Here is a 15,415-nt window from a genome sequence, read left to right as displayed (position 1 = left end):
CACCCGAGCAAAATGTTAGTTATGTAATTAATGTCATTGGGAAAGAAAAATATATATAGAAGGGGAAGTTACAAAAAAAAATATAAAGGGAAGTTACAGTTAATTTGCATATTGTGAAATGAAAATTGAGTTTTTATCCTGAGTATAATATTTCTACAAAGCGATACTTTAAATGAGAACAAACTGCACATGTAGAATTGGGTGTCTTTGAGTCCTGAACAACTGGAATGATATTGGATTAAAAAAAAAAGTATACCTCTGGGGTCTGCGGATACCCCCTGTCGGTGGGATTAAGGTTAACGGTCGTCAGGAGTGCTTAGTAGGAGGTGCAGTTCTCAGTGTCCAACACTGGGTGCCGCTCGGTAGGGAGGTGCTGTGGTGTAAAAAGAGCAGAGAGACGGAGGTGCGACGTGGAGAGGCAGAAGGGCACTTTTTTTTTTCTTTTTTTTTTTTTTCTAGCTGCACCATGAGAGCACACGGTCCGCTTTCAGGAGGCGGTAACACGAAGATGAAGAGTGTTGGTAAGCAGTGGTGTTAGAAGACGTCGACATGGACGGAGGGTTGACGATCACTTTCATATCGGTGGCGATGTTTGTAGGCTGCTTTCTTCTTGGATTCATCCCACTGTTGTTCAGACTCTCTGAGGTAATATTTATCTTTCACTTTCAAACAACCCCTCAAACTATTGCAAATTTATTGTAATCGTCTGTTTTATGAATGAGCTGTGCCGCGACATGATTTGTTTATTTTGTCTACAGCTGTTTTGACTGTCAAATGAGTCACTGGCGTGCAGTGCTAAATGATCCCACTGAATATCTTAAATTATGTGTTGATCTCTAGAAAGGCCTGCAGTTTGTTTCCATCCTGGGTGCAGGGCTGCTGTGTGGGACAGCACTGGCTATCATAATCCCTGAGGGAGTGGGTTTACTGGAGGAGTCATATCGAGGTTAGCAGGGTCATTCAACTCCAAATACAAACAACTAATCAACTGAAATGATAACCTTATAGTCCTGCATTCATCTACACACACCCCTTTTCCAACCACCTCTCCCCACTGATCTCAGGCATAATCCACACCACCCTCACTCACAGGTCTGTCTTTGAATGTAACCCCTTTTGAAAAGGGTGATGAATAGCAGGTGGGGATGAAAGCAGGCTTAGTGGTCTATATTTATTCTACCATGCCTTGTTATTGTTGTTTTTTATGTGGATTTGATCAAAAGCTTTTCCTGTTCTTCATCTTGTCTCCATAGCATCCTCCTCTGCTGAGCCCTCCAGCCTGAATGACAGTGAGAAGAATCCAACCCCCACAGATGGGGGTCCTCCGCCTCGGTTTTTCATTGGGGTGTCTTTAACTTTCGGCTTCATCTTAATGTTTGTAGTGGATCAGATAGGAAAGTACTGTTCCATGCACGGTAAGTTTGAAGAACTCTCAATTATCATCTTGTATTTACAGAGTGTGAGCTTGACATGACATATAACTTGGTAAATAGACAGTGTACAGTCTATTTGCCAGTTAAATGTTATGTCAAGCCTATGTGTTTATATATCTATGTGTCAAGCTATATGTCTTTTTATTCATCATGTGTGTCTCCTTTCAGGCCAAATGACTCATTTTCCAAACAATGTTGGCATCACAGCCACACTGGGGCTGGTTATTCATGCTGCAGGTACGGTAGTATTTTATATTGTAACATTTACAATACATTTCTTGTGATTTGTGTTTGCCCAAGGTACATAACATGTTTCAAGGAACTCCAAGTCATAATCAGGGGAAACAAAGCACTTGAGTTATAGCCTCATGTGACTTCTCATGTGTTTTAATCACCGTCTTCTTTCTCTACAGCATAACCCTGAGGCTTTAGTTAGGTTCAAACATTAACTTCATTGTCCCATGTGGGTCATCTGGCTTGTTGCATGGGGAAAAAAACAGATACAGGAAACTAGACCCAATCCATCAGTTTGATGTAGAGTTGCAGATAGAATGAGATATATAACTTAAACCAGAAGTATATTGTTGTAATCAGTAATTAGTTTTTTGTTTTACATACAGCGGATGGATTTGCTCTGGGTGCAGCTGTGGCAACAGGCCAAGTTACAGTGCAAGTAATAGTATTTTTTGCTGTGATTCTACACAAGGTGAGATTCCTCTAGAGAACATTTCAATGAAAATATACAGTGGGAGCAATCTGAAATCAACTATAATAGCACTTGTAATAAGAAACCAATTATACTATCTCCTAGGCTCCTGCAGCTTTTGGTTTGGTCACCTTTCTGATGCTCTCAGGCCTGGAGAAGAAGTTCATACAGGGACATTTGCTGACCTTTTCAGCTGCAGCACCTATAGTTGCCATCATCACTTACTTCATATTGCATGCGGTAAGAAAACACACATCAAAGTAGATCTGTTAGTGATTGTACAATTTTAGTCTGAGGTATTATTAGATTTGGGAATGTGTTTGTGTCTGCAGTCTGGCAGTTCATCCCAGAGCCAGCTCAGTGCAACAGGTGTGGGAATGCTCTTCTCTGCTGGGACTTTCCTCTATGTGGCCACAGTGCATGTTCTCCCTGAGATTAGCAGCAGCAGGACAGGCCCCCGCCTCTCTGACTGCCAGCAGCATACTGAAGCCGAGGACCACCCCTCTGACCTCCATCAGCACTCGGGAGTTGAGCACCACCAGCAGCAGTATCTAGGGCTCCTGGAGAGCATCACTCTGGTCCTCGGGATCGGGCTACCAGTGGTGCTGGCTCTGGGGCTGACTGATGACTGAGGAGTTAACAGCAGGGCCATTAAGTTTAGGGCAAAGGGCACTGTGCCAATAAGTCTGAAAAGAAAACTGGTAGCACCTCTCTGGTGTATTGTACTGAGTAAATACCTGGTGTGGCACAATGACATGTATGGAGGACAAAATGTGCCTTGGAAACAAACTCACCATGGTATGAACTGATCTCAGTGAAACTTCCCCTTGAGTTCAGCTATTGTTTGAGTGGGTGTAAAGAATTTGATAGCTGATATATTATCTTACATGCACTGAGTTTCCATTCCAGCACTGACAAAAAGGGTGTAATTTGTGGCCAGAAATGAATTCAATAACTGTTCCAGAGGACCTTTTTATCATGTCTGATAGATAGAAGATATTGAAAATCTGAGGTCATGGGGTGTTCAGCATTGAATTCCAAGTAATTCCCACATGGGGCTATAATGGATGAATTTACAGTAACAACCAAATAATCTGCTACTGTCTGTCACCCAAATAATATCAGATGTAGGTCACTAACAGCTTTTCAGTCTATTCATTTCAGCAGTACAAATGACCAAAACACACTGTGGATTTTGTGTATTATTGTTAATAGTTTTGCAGGTGAGAGTTTATATCAGTGACAAAATTATTTTTAGATATATGGTGGTGGAACATCTGCAAAGACACACAGGAAGTCCTGCTGTGCTCCACACTTGTCAAATGATATGTGAGTCACACAGAAACAGCTGACTGACTGCAGCTACTGAACAGATTCAGAAAAATGAGATTCAGGGTTTTTGTGGGTTTGAATTACTCTTGCTATTTCTCTTTCATTTCAGTTGGGTAAAGTTTGCATAAAATAAAAATATGATGGTTTATTGTGAATAATGTCTTATTGTCTCCTTTTAAGATTTCTCCACATGTTTTATGATGCAGAAGTAAACCATGTGAAGCTGATTCAGTTGCTTTTCATCAACTACTCTGTAGAGTGGGACAACATAGAGTTAAATGTAGACACAAAATCAGACACTGTACACTTAAATGATGATTTATAAATATAGATTTAATAATATGTATAGAATAATACAAATATATCAAATCTAAAAAAATAAGTGACACATGTAACAATCTGACTACTAGGAAAATATATATATGTAATACATGATCACACTAATGGCTTGACATTTCTTATGGTCCAGGACAGAAATGATAAAATCAGGGCTATTTATATTCTATACTTATGTTCACAGAGTGTTTTCTACTTGAGTTCATACAATATGGATCTACATTTATCTGAAAGGTTTTCCTCAGTTTGTTTTGCTTTGACAAATAAAGCATGGTGGTCAAATCATGCCACTTTCACCGTGCCCTCAGGCTGGTGGATGAACTTGGAACAGCAGAAAACAAGACAGAAGTACATGGAGACTCAACCAAATTATAAGTGAATACCATCCAGAGCACTGCAGCTTTCCTTGTCTGCCACCTCCCTAAATTGTCACATAACTCTTCTCTTATCTGTACTCTGCTGGCTGCTAATGGCTGCTCATATCAAATAAAAAACACTGACATCAGCTCAACTTTCTGCAGTCTGTACATGTAATGTGTTTGCTATAAACGCTTAGCAAGACGCAGTGCTGTGACTCACACTGCAGAGACGTCTTTTTGTTACTATGTATGGAAGTTTTGGTTATACTAAAGGACTGGTTCCAGACCTAGAGATCAGGGACTAGTCAGAGGCAGAGCAGGATGCTTCACAGGACACAGTATTACATTAAGTTTACTTTTTGAAAATGTTTACTAACATTACTATGAATTGCTCACAGCCAATGGACTAGTCGAACTTGACATGATCACAATCCAAAAATGGTCATAAACTGGTCATAAAACTGCTTTACAGTAATTTTTTTTTTTTTTTTTTTTACATATTTAAATGTCATTGTAAACTTAAAATTTGGAGAGTATATGGCACAATCTCATCATATTAAAAGTTAATACACCCCTTTAAAACACAGTATGTCATTTTCTGTTGCCAGGGATCTCAATAAAAACAGTAATAAAATATAGCATTTTTGATGACATCATGAAGTAGCATGGGATCATGGGAGTTGTTGTTTTCATTGTTAACCAGCTAACATTTGTGTTATTGCAGTCTGCTTTTCCGGGTTAGGATTCCTGCAGTGTTCATTGTTGAGGTTTCTACCAGGAGCCGAATGATCTTATCTTGTGAGGTAGCTGTATTCACAAGATCACACAAGAAAAGGTACACATTATCTGCAGAAGTCATAGTAATAAAAACTAAATAAAGCAGTTTCACGTTAAAAATCTATGTCTTCTCCCACACTGTACAGTGGACACAGGACATCCTCTAAGGTTTGCTCAGCTTGTTTCTCATAACTTAAGATTCAGATGTCCAATGACTAAAATCATTCATCTGGTTAAAAGATATAGTTAAAAAATGACCAATATCTGAAAAGTGTATTGTAAAAATGTGGACAAAAAGTCAGTTTCAGGTGGACAACCACAACACTAACGTACGCTCAAAGGGGATATGATGCATGACAGGAGACCAAATAAAATGGACTGGTGCCTCGGTTAACATTGCAGATTTAGTTAACAACTAAATCTGCAAAGTTAACAACTCAGCAAAATATATATTACATAGGTTTAGTCATCCTTAGACACAGAAAGGTTACATACAGTATAGGGCCTTTCAATCAGAGCTGGTATTCTGCACATCTCTGCTCATACCTCTGACACAAAAATGATCTGTGGTGGCATCATGTTCCCAGGTTCCAGTACTGCTCTGTGCCCCTGTTTTAGCCAGAGTTTCCCCTTCCAGCAGCACTCCTGTTACAACTTGCACCACATACACATATTTGTAAGGCACATGTCCTTACTATATTGTTAGATTGCCAATAGGATGATTTGTTATTCTGTTTTTCTGTATTTCTTTTCTCCACAACTCTGAATTCACTTCTTTTGCTGCATCTCTGGATGAGTGTGTCACTTATTAATACCCGAACTGTACTGAAGCCTTCCTGTGAGGAGCTCTCTCTGAAATCAGGATGGGAGTTAATCATTTCTTTCACAGTTTCATGCGGCTAATGGAGGCAATCAGCTGAGCTTCCAAAGCCATCTGATCAAAGGTGCGACTCTTTGTCTGCTGCCTCACTCTCTCCCTCATGTGAAAAGAGGCCCGAGCCAGCCTGTACGCCTCCTCCTGGATCTGTTCTCGTTGTCTCCGGAGCCTTTCCCTCTTCCACTCCTTCATGGTGATGTAGTTCTGTCTGACCGTTCTCATCGCCTCCTCCTCTCTCTGCATCCTCTCTCTGAGCCTCTGGTGGCAGAGCTGCCTGTGTCTGTTGTACTGGTGTCTTTGCAGAGCTCTGTCCCTGCGCTGGGCCGAGGCATGTTGGTTGGCTCTCTCCATTCGATGTTGGCTCAGTTGGACCAGGAGCTGTTTGTGAGTGAGCTGCTGGATGCTCTGAAGCTCGGCCCTCAGCTGAGCCCTCTGAATCTGCTCCTCTTCCTGTGCCGCCCGCTCCTGCAGCTCCCTCGCCCGAGCCTCTACAACCTGGGCGTGTTTCTCGCTGGATTGCTGCAGCTTTCTCTCGAGTATTGCCCTTTTCTGCGCCATCTCCTCCTGCACCTGTTGCTCTACTTGCCGTTTCAGGAGGATGTGTCGGAGCAGCTGCTTATGGTTCTCTTCCTGTAGCCTCTTCCTCTCCTTATTCTCCTGCAGCACTCTGCTCCTCCTGGCCTTCTGCTCCTTCTCCACCGCTACCTGTCTCTCCATCTCTCTCTCCCTTTCGTCCAACTCCTCTTTGCCCCTCAGCAGCTTCTCCTGGTAGCATTTTCGCACCTCTGCGTCTTTCTGTGAGGCCTCAATTTTTTCTCTGCGCTGTGCCTCCGCCTCCTCTTTCAGCCTCCTCCAGCGGTCCTCCTGGAGCATCACCTCCTGCTCAAGTCTCCCTACCTTTTCATTTTCCAGTCGCTCTCTCAGCCTCCTGCGGGCCTCCAGCTCCTTCTGCCAGCGCCGCATATTCTGCTTAAGCTTCTTCCTCCTCTTTTTCTCTGCCTGAGCCCTCTGAGCCTCCTCCTGCCTGCGGGCCTCCTGACGTTCCTGTTCCTCCTGCTGACAGAGCTTCAGACGGTCCTGCTCCTCCTGGTGCTTCACTAGCATGAGAGCTGCGATCTTGCGGTCTCTCTCTGGTATTGTTACACACATCTTCTTTGTGATGTCCTTGGTGAGCTTCTCCAGTTTAATATCAGTAGCTGGGGAGCGTCTGAGGTCCCCATGCTGGAAGCTGCAGAGCGTGCTCCTGTCCTGGTCTTTGTGACCAACAGCAGACCAGGAGGACCTGCTCACAGATTTGCCTTCCAAACACAGATCTGCATATGGAACAGACTCATGAACAGCAGGGTCATCCTTCAGTTTCTTGTCAGGCACCCTCTCCAGGCCTCTCTTATTGGCTGGCCACCTGTTCCCTGCCTCCTGGATAATCCTCTCCCTCTCATCTCGGCACATTTGTAAAACCTTCTTTCTCTCCTTTTCGTAAGATTCATGCATAACTCTTACCGCCTCGAAGGGGACATCACGCTGCTCAGTAATCAGCTCATTTAAAGATTTGATCAGAAGTTCAACAGGTTTGATGCCGAGCCGTGCGCAGGACTCCAACGAGCGGGGGCTGGTCAAAACATAACGACTCATCTCCGCCTGGGCCGAGTCAAAGTTGTTCAAGTCCAAACGAACCGAAGGTGAGGTGGATTTCAAGTCCCCCATGATTCAAACAAGAGTGAGCTATATATTAGCCTGCCTGCATGCAAAGATTTGTGCGCCTGATCACCCTGCTCTCCTGCACCACACTGCCAGGTCAGGAGGGGATTATCTGCTCCATGTGATCGGACCCATCTATCTCAGCTGGAACAAAAACATAGGCACTGTAAACATTTGAAGACAACTTTATTAACACGCGTGAATAAATAAAGGACAATTATGGGTTGACCTTTTATATTGATTGCATAATTTAACATTTTAATCAGTCTGATTGTATTACAATTTCATTTACATTTGTAATTATGCTGATCAATGTTGTGATTATAAAGCATTATTGAACAACACATCAGTATAGGCCTATCATCATGAAACTGGCCAATTTCCTCAATGGGAATCTTCAAAATGTCCAAAAACAATTATTTTAAGCTAAAATAAAAACAACTTTAGAGAAACTTCCTGCTGGTGAAAGTAACAGTTTACATTTTCTATTCTCTAATTGCACCACATGTCTCCATCTTACACTTTACACGGGATGGGATGGGAGCAATCCTCAAAAATAAAAAGACTGAATTTTTAGTAAATAACCTAATTATACTAACAAAATATTATGTACATAAATGTCGATTTGCTAAGTCCTCCCCCTCATGGGCACTTAAAAATGAACTCTTTCTTTTTCAAAGGTGTCTTATAGAAGATAGATAATGCCCATGCTAAGAAATTGTATTCACTTATGGTTACAATATTTCAGCTGTGCCAAACCCCTTGCTTTTTCTTTTTATTATTTTATTTGTTCATTAGTATTATTTTTTTCTGTTTTTTTATTCTTTTAATATATTATTTAAAACATATTTGTTACCTTGCATTTTCTCCCTTATTGTGTATTGCATACACTGTGGCAGTAAGTTGATGTTATAGATCAACTGAATTGTACATATGAAAAAGTTTGGGTACAGCTGGAAGTGACTTCTGGTTACCATGACGACAGCATAACCAGAGAAAAGCGCGGCTGACCGTCTTATTAGGATCAGTGGGCGGATCCCGGTGTTTTGCTCGTTTTTACCGCCGCCACTTCCAGCTGTAGCTGATCGTAAGGGTGAAGTAAGTTCCATATTCGTATGTGACAGTGACGCAGTCAGTACATTTAGCATGTGTTACCATAGATCTGAAAAGCAAACTGGGGCTAATATACATATTGATATCATGATACAGGATTAGTCTTAGATTTTGGTTATGTAATATCATGATAGGGCATAAAGTGTTGCCTTTTTCTGCTTTAATAGGCTCCATTATAGTAAAGACTGTTCTAGCTGCTCTATTATTTGTCTTTACCCACTTTGTCATTATATTTACATTACTGATGATTATTTATCAAAAATCTTATTGTGTAAATATATTGTGAAAAGACAGTAGTCATCCCTACAATATTGTTGCAATATTGATATTGAGGTATTTAGTAAAAAATATTGGGATATTTGATTCAGCCCTATTCAATATGCAGTATCTAGTAAGGATAAGGATGCTCTGTATGGCAGCCTGGTAGAAGCTGACCAAGAATGTATTGATATGTATTTGATTTTAAGGCGTTTCAGAAAGTATAGTCTCTATGTGTGCCTTCTTAACTACACAACTGGTGTTTAAAGACCAAAAGAGAGAGTCTGAGATCTAAATGCTTAATAATCTGAAACTATTAAGTTGTTTTATATGCATTTATAAAGAACCTAACTTAAATCTAAATTATTATTATTGTTGTTGATGTTGTTGTTGATGTTACATTAGCCTGTTATTGGCAGTTTCACTTTCATCTGTTTTGGAAACTTAAACACCAATACAAAACTCTCTTCGTTTTCTTAAACGTTGCTGTGTCGTCTCTGGCCTGCCTAGTAACTGCTGCAGAGGTACGTTAAAGTTCACCAAAGGAGAGAAAATATATCGAGTTGAACGACAACCAGAGCCCGCTACAACTTCACTTTCACCATGAGCTTTGCAAAAGGCAGGAGAGTGGAACGTATTCAGGTTTAGCCAAGCTGCTAACACAACAGATGTAGCAAACGTTGGCTAACATTAGCTCAGAGCAAAGGCGCAGGCGACTGAAGCGAGATGATACACTGGTACGCACTTCCGTGTTTGTATTAGCCGGCTGCAGATATGTGGTTCTGGTTGGGCTGAGAGTCGTTCAGTGAGGTGATAGTTTATACTTTGTGCTTTTGTTCACCTAAGCGTATGTTAGTGATATTCACTATCTGCGTTAGTCTGCTCACCGTAAGGTTAAGGCTGTGTTTATTTTTTATTTAATATCGCAGAGCAGACAACGCTTCCTCGTAGTAACAGTAGTAATCGTTTGTTCTCATATTGCAGGTGTGCTGTGAGAAAACACTGAATCCACGGAGTATGTTACTCGCACTGCGTTATTGGACCTTTATTTAATCCAAAACGCTTCTCTAGATTTGCCTCACAGACGTACCGCAGCTGCGTATTTTTATCTTGACCTTTCTAACTTCTTTGGCTAAACTTCAAGAAAACCGGCGACGTCAAGTTTACAAACAGCACGTTAAACACCTCGGCAGTGGCAGTTAGTGTCTCTTTTGTCTTCCGGAACTGTTGTCAGAAAGTAGGTAAGCAGTTATAGCAACCACAAACACAAACATATTTGAGTTATTAGAGCCTGTTTTGCTTCAACGTGTTCCCTTTCACAACAGACAGACTGAAACATGAAGGCATCTAGAGGCGGCAGTGAAGAGGAAGCTCCCCGGCAGAATGGCGCTACTGGCCGCAGGAAAGGAGACCAGCAGCAGCAGCGAGGTGATGGGGACGAAGGTACTTCTGGCTTCAGCCCATCTGACATGCCTGACGATGATAACCCGGGTCTCAGAAGAGAAATACGGAGCAAGTACAGAGAACTCATCAACACAGTGCAACGTGAGTAAAACCGGACGATCGAGTTCAGATAGCAGCTGGCTTGGTTTGTTTTCATGTCTCTGATGTGTTTCCCTCATGTGTTTTCTTTCAGAGAACAGAGAAGATATGCTGAGCCCCTCCAATAACAAACTCACAGAGGTTTTGGAAGAAGCAAACGAGCTTTTTAAAGATGGTATGTGTGATACAACCTCAGAAATGTCAGTCTGTCCTCATAAGAAAAATGACAGTATAGGTCTAAAACAACCCATGGTTACATTTACCCCATCTAGAGGCTTTAATAATTATCACTTAAGGAACGTGATAGTTCAGTTAGTTTTTTTTTCTTTTTTTCTATGTCACTATTTTTGAGCTGCTGTAGGAATGAATTTTCCCCACTGTGGGATCAATACATTTATCTTATCTTATCTTATCAATATATGCTAACTTGGTAAGATGATTTTGCTTTGTTAAAACTGATTTATGGTAGGTCACTCACATTTTTCAGTCATCTCCATGGTAACCAGAAACTATCCTTCAACCTGCTTGTTTAGTTACATTATACCATCAGGACCAGGGCCAATTAAACAAAGGTATTTCAAGTTATCTAAGTTACAGACCAAAATATCAACGAGGAAATAAAGTTATAACTACATTCTCCATGGCGAAAGCATAGAGCAAAACAATTTCTGTCAAACAACACTAAACAGTATTGAGCTACCTTCCATAAATCGTTTCAAGTGATCATTTTAACTCAAACCATGATCTTTCCCTAACCCTAACCAAGTGGTTGGTTTCCGTAACCAGACCTTACTCACAGTTTTGTTACACCCTAAAACATTATTATTTTTTAATAGAGATTTGGATCTGGAGATCTGGAGTGTATTCACATGGTCACTAGATGATGTAACTATAAGCTGCTGCAGCTTGAGTTTTAGTCCGCTACTGTTGTTTTTTATGAGGATGTATTGTAAATGTTTAATTTGGGTTTCTGTCCAGTGACCATGCATGTAAAACAGGCATGGATAATCTGCAAGAGCCTGTGTTCATTTTAGTGCAAGTGTGCTGCACTACACAGCAAATAATTGTTATCTTTTCATTTAAATACTTTCCCTCTGTATTGTGAAATTCAGTATCATTTGCATCAGTATACTCAACTGGTGTCATCATCACGCAGTACGACTTATTGATGTGTCTGATTGTTGGCTGTGTTTTGTGACAGTCCGGCAGGTGAGGGAAGCCGCTCTGGATGCCCAACTCCTCGTCATGGCCACAGACCTGGGAAAGGAGAAGGCCAGCCAGCTGTTTGCTGAGAGCTCCTCTTTCAATCCATCTGCTTTTGCTGAGCATCTTGTGAGTGATTTTATTGTCTATACACATCATAACTGTAACTGCATAAAATGCTGCAATGAAAGCTGAATAGGAACTCACAGCAAAACACACTGATTGCCCAGTGACCAAGCAGACAGTAGGTTATTAACAGAAACTGACATTATGAATCTAATAGACCTAATTTAAGTCATATGAATATGTTTTCAAAATTAATTCCCTTTATATAGAATGTCTAACTGCAGTTCAAAGTGACGTAATTAACCAAACTTGTCCAGTGAAAGCCAAACGACTCAAGTGTTGGAGAGATGCAACAGTGTTGGCTTCATTTATCACAATTCATGACAAAATGAAACTAAATGAAGATAAAGTCAGAAAATAGCAGAGTAGCGCAGCTTCTTTGGGAGCGTTCGGTGCAGAGTGTTTGAGGCGAGTGAGCAGGACAGGCAGAGACGTGGTGAGGCTGCAGTCAGGACAAGCAGGCAGGTGAGCTGGATGTTAGCACTCAACTGTGTATGTAATGTAACAGAGAAAGTTCAGTATGAGCTACAGTTAGTCAGAAAATAATGTTACTCTAAAACATCCGGCGAATGAAATTAACAGAAGTCATTAAAGTGTTAGTCGGGTTTATTTTTATTTTTATTTGCAAGCTATGTGAAGCAGAGCTATATTTTATTATGATTTAGCAGTTTTAGCAAACAAATATTGAAAGTTTTTGAATGAATATGACTAAGTCATAATCCAGGCTTTTCTGATTCTTTTTCATTACAAATAACCAAAAAGTGTTCTACTGTGAGGTGTGTTTAATAAGATATTGCTTGAATAATCGTTACCGAGGTATATGTGACAATTAATCGTGATATTGATTTTAGATGATATCACCCAGTCCTGTAACAATGAACATCAGAATACAGACGGTTGTTTAAAAGCAGTATTCATGAGGAGATTCTCTCTACTTCCCTGACAGCTGACCTTCATGGGTCTTAACCGACTAGAAAACGGGGAGAGTGAGCACCACAACGGGGGTGCAGCTGATGGCTACTTGCCTCAGGATGCCTGGCACAGAGTGGCCGAGAGGGCAGCGTGCTGTTTCAGGACAGCACCCTCCTTCCACTACATGTGAGTGCTGCATTGTCTCATGTTGCCTGTTAAAACAACCAGTTATGACAAAAAAGGCATAATCATGACAAATATACTGATCAGATTCTACAATGGAAATGTTGTACAGTTGATAAAGTGCATGTGTTGCCTTGTTGCCTGTGTCACTGTATTATCTGCCTCCGATACTTATAATATTTTATAATTCCTGTGGTTCTTTTATCAGGATGGGTACGTTCCATGCAGAGCCACCTCCTCCAAAGCAAAGGATAGAACGACAAAACAGAGCACCCACCAAAGAAGCCAAAAGGATAATGCCCACTCAGGTAGCGTAACTTACACTTCCATGGCTCCAGTTTTCTACATGTGATTGTGACTTTGCAGGCAGTTATGTAATGTTTCAGATCATTTATAAATGATAAGAAATACAGATGCTCTTAAAAAGCATGACAGCAATAAATGACAAGACATTTTACTTACAATTCAATTGTGTTTTTTTTAAATGAAGCCTGCAATTAATTTCCACCAGTGATAGGCAGCAACAGTTGTTTTGGTTTTGGTTTTCAAAATACCAATTATTTTCTTTTTTTACTCTGACAAAAATAATAAATGTACTGTATGTTCAGATTGAGAAGGTTTTAATGTCCCAAATATTTACTGTGTCTTGTTAAATTTATCAGATGAAAAAAATGGAAGAGTCTCATCAAGAGGCGACAGAGAAAGAGGTGGAGAGGATCCTGGGATACCTGAAGAGTTATTACCAAGACGATCGTGAGTTTCAATTTGACCACAAGGACATTTAACATTTCATTGTTGTGTAAATAGTTTTCACTAATCTCTCTCTGTTTCTATCACAGCCACATCACCAATATCATATTATGAGTTTGTCATTGACCCCAACTCATTTTCTCGGACAGTAGAGAACATTTTCCATACGTCTTTTCTCATCAGGGTAAGTTTCTTGTGAGCTGCTTGGGATACTGGGATAAGTGTTTAAATTGAAGCTAGTCTGCCCTCTAGTGGCTGTTAGGATGTGTTACAATGTTGTTTATGTTTCAGGATGGTTTGGCGCGGATGTATCTGGATCCAGCAGAGTTGCCTTGTATAGGTAAGTAGATATAACTAACAGTTATTATTTGTATTATTTAGAGAGGGAAATAACAAAGAAAATGGCCAGAGTTAAATGATTTAACTGTTGTGTGTGTGTGTTTGTGTTTCAGCTCCTGTAGAGGAGGGGGAGGTGGAAATTGAAGGCTCATGCAGCCGGAAACAGTGTATCGTCTCTATCAGCCCAAAGATCTGGAAGGTGAGCAAGTCACAGCCTGAAGCAGGTTTAATCTAACAAAAATACAAGTGTTGTAAAAATTCTTGCTTGTGTCGCTGGTTGTGATTGGTTGTTTTTTTCTCTCTCCCAGGAGCTCATAGAGGCATTCGACATCAGAGACACGATTATTCTGCCTCCAAACTCACAAAATGCGTGAACACGACATTGTTTGCTGTTGTTTTTAAGTGTGGCGTTGTGTTTTTGCGCTGTTTTCAAAATTGGCAAAGGCATTCAATTGCACATTTTGTTTTTAATTTTTACTGTTTTATATATTTGATTAATAAAATATAAAGAAATCTGGTAATGTTTTGATTGGAAAAATAGAAAGGTATTGATCAAATTATATTATGTTAAATGTGTCAGTTTCAAATATGTTGGTTCTGATTGTTTTGGCTTTCTATACAACTTCACATAAACCCACTTAAATTAATGCTGTACTAGTTTGAAATCTGGGTTATTATGCTGCAGTACACAGTAGATTGTGCAGTTCCCAGATGAAACATTTCCAGTTTCAGCAAAATGTTAGAGGTGCACAACATGCATAACTGAAAATTAATACAGGTTTTTAAAGACTGTAAAGTGAATTCAGATTCACATTAAATAGGTCATAAATGTATTTCTAAAAAATGTGTAAAAAGCATTTCAACCATTTAGATTTGAATTGTGGAGCTAGGCTTCACAAACTGTTTCAAAATTTGTGTTCAGGATTTAGTGGGCGGGTCTCAAAATCACTGCCGCGTTACGAACCCGCAGCTGTAGTGGTATTCAGCACTCTACTACAGTCTACAGTTAGCTGAGTTAGCCGCCGAGCTAGCAGCAGAAAGCTCTCAGACACCCATGTTTTGGGTAGAGGTGGTGACTTTGATTGACAGGTGACATTTGGTAGGGGGCGGGGTTTCAGCGTACTCGGCGGGCACGCCCACAGCGTATGGGGGCAGAGACAGAGGCTGATTTTTACACAACTTTGAAGCCTAATCATTCAAATTTGGCAGGGTGGTTAACAACACACTTTTCTGTGATATGTCAAACTCAGAACACATATTTATTCTTACTTTACACAGACTAAGCTTTGATGAAATGACTATCGGAACAATATTTTACACTTATCAGCCATTGATAGAAGTCTTTAATTTGAACAAAACAGAGCTAACACGGTTCCATTGGACATTATTAACTGGCTGCTGTAAGTCAGAAGTTTATTACTTCTGTTAGACAATCAAGACAAAATAATAAATGTACATTGCCCACGTGCCT

The 15,415-nt window shown here is 40.5% G+C and overlaps 3 protein-coding genes across 7 annotated transcripts; 2 read left to right on the top strand and 1 right to left on the bottom strand.

Annotated features, from left to right (window-relative positions):
• The first annotated feature begins 375 nt into the window (after nt 1-375).
• Nucleotides 376-3,629, top strand: LOC128372478 (zinc transporter ZIP9). Its single transcript, XM_053332570.1, has 7 exons — nt 376-645; nt 841-946; nt 1,254-1,415; nt 1,602-1,670; nt 2,054-2,139; nt 2,245-2,379; nt 2,472-3,629. Exons 1-7 carry the CDS (start codon nt 550-552, stop codon nt 2,769-2,771), a joined length of 954 nt encoding a protein of 317 aa, XP_053188545.1. The 5' UTR covers nt 376-549; the 3' UTR covers nt 2,772-3,629.
• Nucleotides 3,630-5,826: 2,197 nt separating this feature from the next.
• Nucleotides 5,827-7,524, bottom strand: LOC128372476 (coiled-coil domain-containing protein 177). Its single transcript, XM_053332564.1, has one exon. The coding sequence runs from the start codon at nt 7,522-7,524 to the stop codon at nt 5,827-5,829; it is 1,698 nt and encodes a 565-aa protein (XP_053188539.1).
• A 1,853-nt stretch (nt 7,525-9,377) lies between these two features.
• Nucleotides 9,378-14,458, top strand: nsmce4a (NSE4 homolog A, SMC5-SMC6 complex component). 5 transcript variants are annotated; one of them, XM_053332568.1, is made up of 12 exons: nt 9,378-9,413; nt 9,874-10,130; nt 10,215-10,434; nt 10,526-10,606; nt 11,633-11,763; nt 12,707-12,858; nt 13,064-13,163; nt 13,518-13,608; nt 13,695-13,789; nt 13,897-13,945; nt 14,058-14,143; nt 14,253-14,458. In XM_053332568.1, exons 3-12 carry the CDS (start codon nt 10,227-10,229, stop codon nt 14,316-14,318), a joined length of 1,059 nt encoding a protein of 352 aa, XP_053188543.1. In that variant the 5' UTR covers nt 9,378-9,413; nt 9,874-10,130; nt 10,215-10,226; the 3' UTR covers nt 14,319-14,458. The 5 variants fall into 5 exon arrangements, with proteins under 5 accessions (XP_053188543.1, XP_053188544.1, XP_053188541.1 ...); XM_053332569.1 differs by lacking the exon at nt 9,874-10,130 and having other exon boundaries at nt 9,384-9,413; XM_053332566.1 differs by lacking the exon at nt 9,378-9,413 and having other exon boundaries at nt 9,424-10,126.
• Nucleotides 14,459-15,415: the final 957 nt, after the last annotated feature.

The sequence above is a fragment of the Scomber japonicus genome, chromosome 14 (assembly GCF_027409825.1).
Source record: "Scomber japonicus isolate fScoJap1 chromosome 14, fScoJap1.pri, whole genome shotgun sequence".
Lineage (NCBI taxonomy): Eukaryota > Metazoa > Chordata > Actinopteri > Scombriformes > Scombridae > Scomber > Scomber japonicus.
Note: the sequence above shows the minus strand (reverse complement) of the source record. Positions and strands in the feature narration are given on the sequence as shown.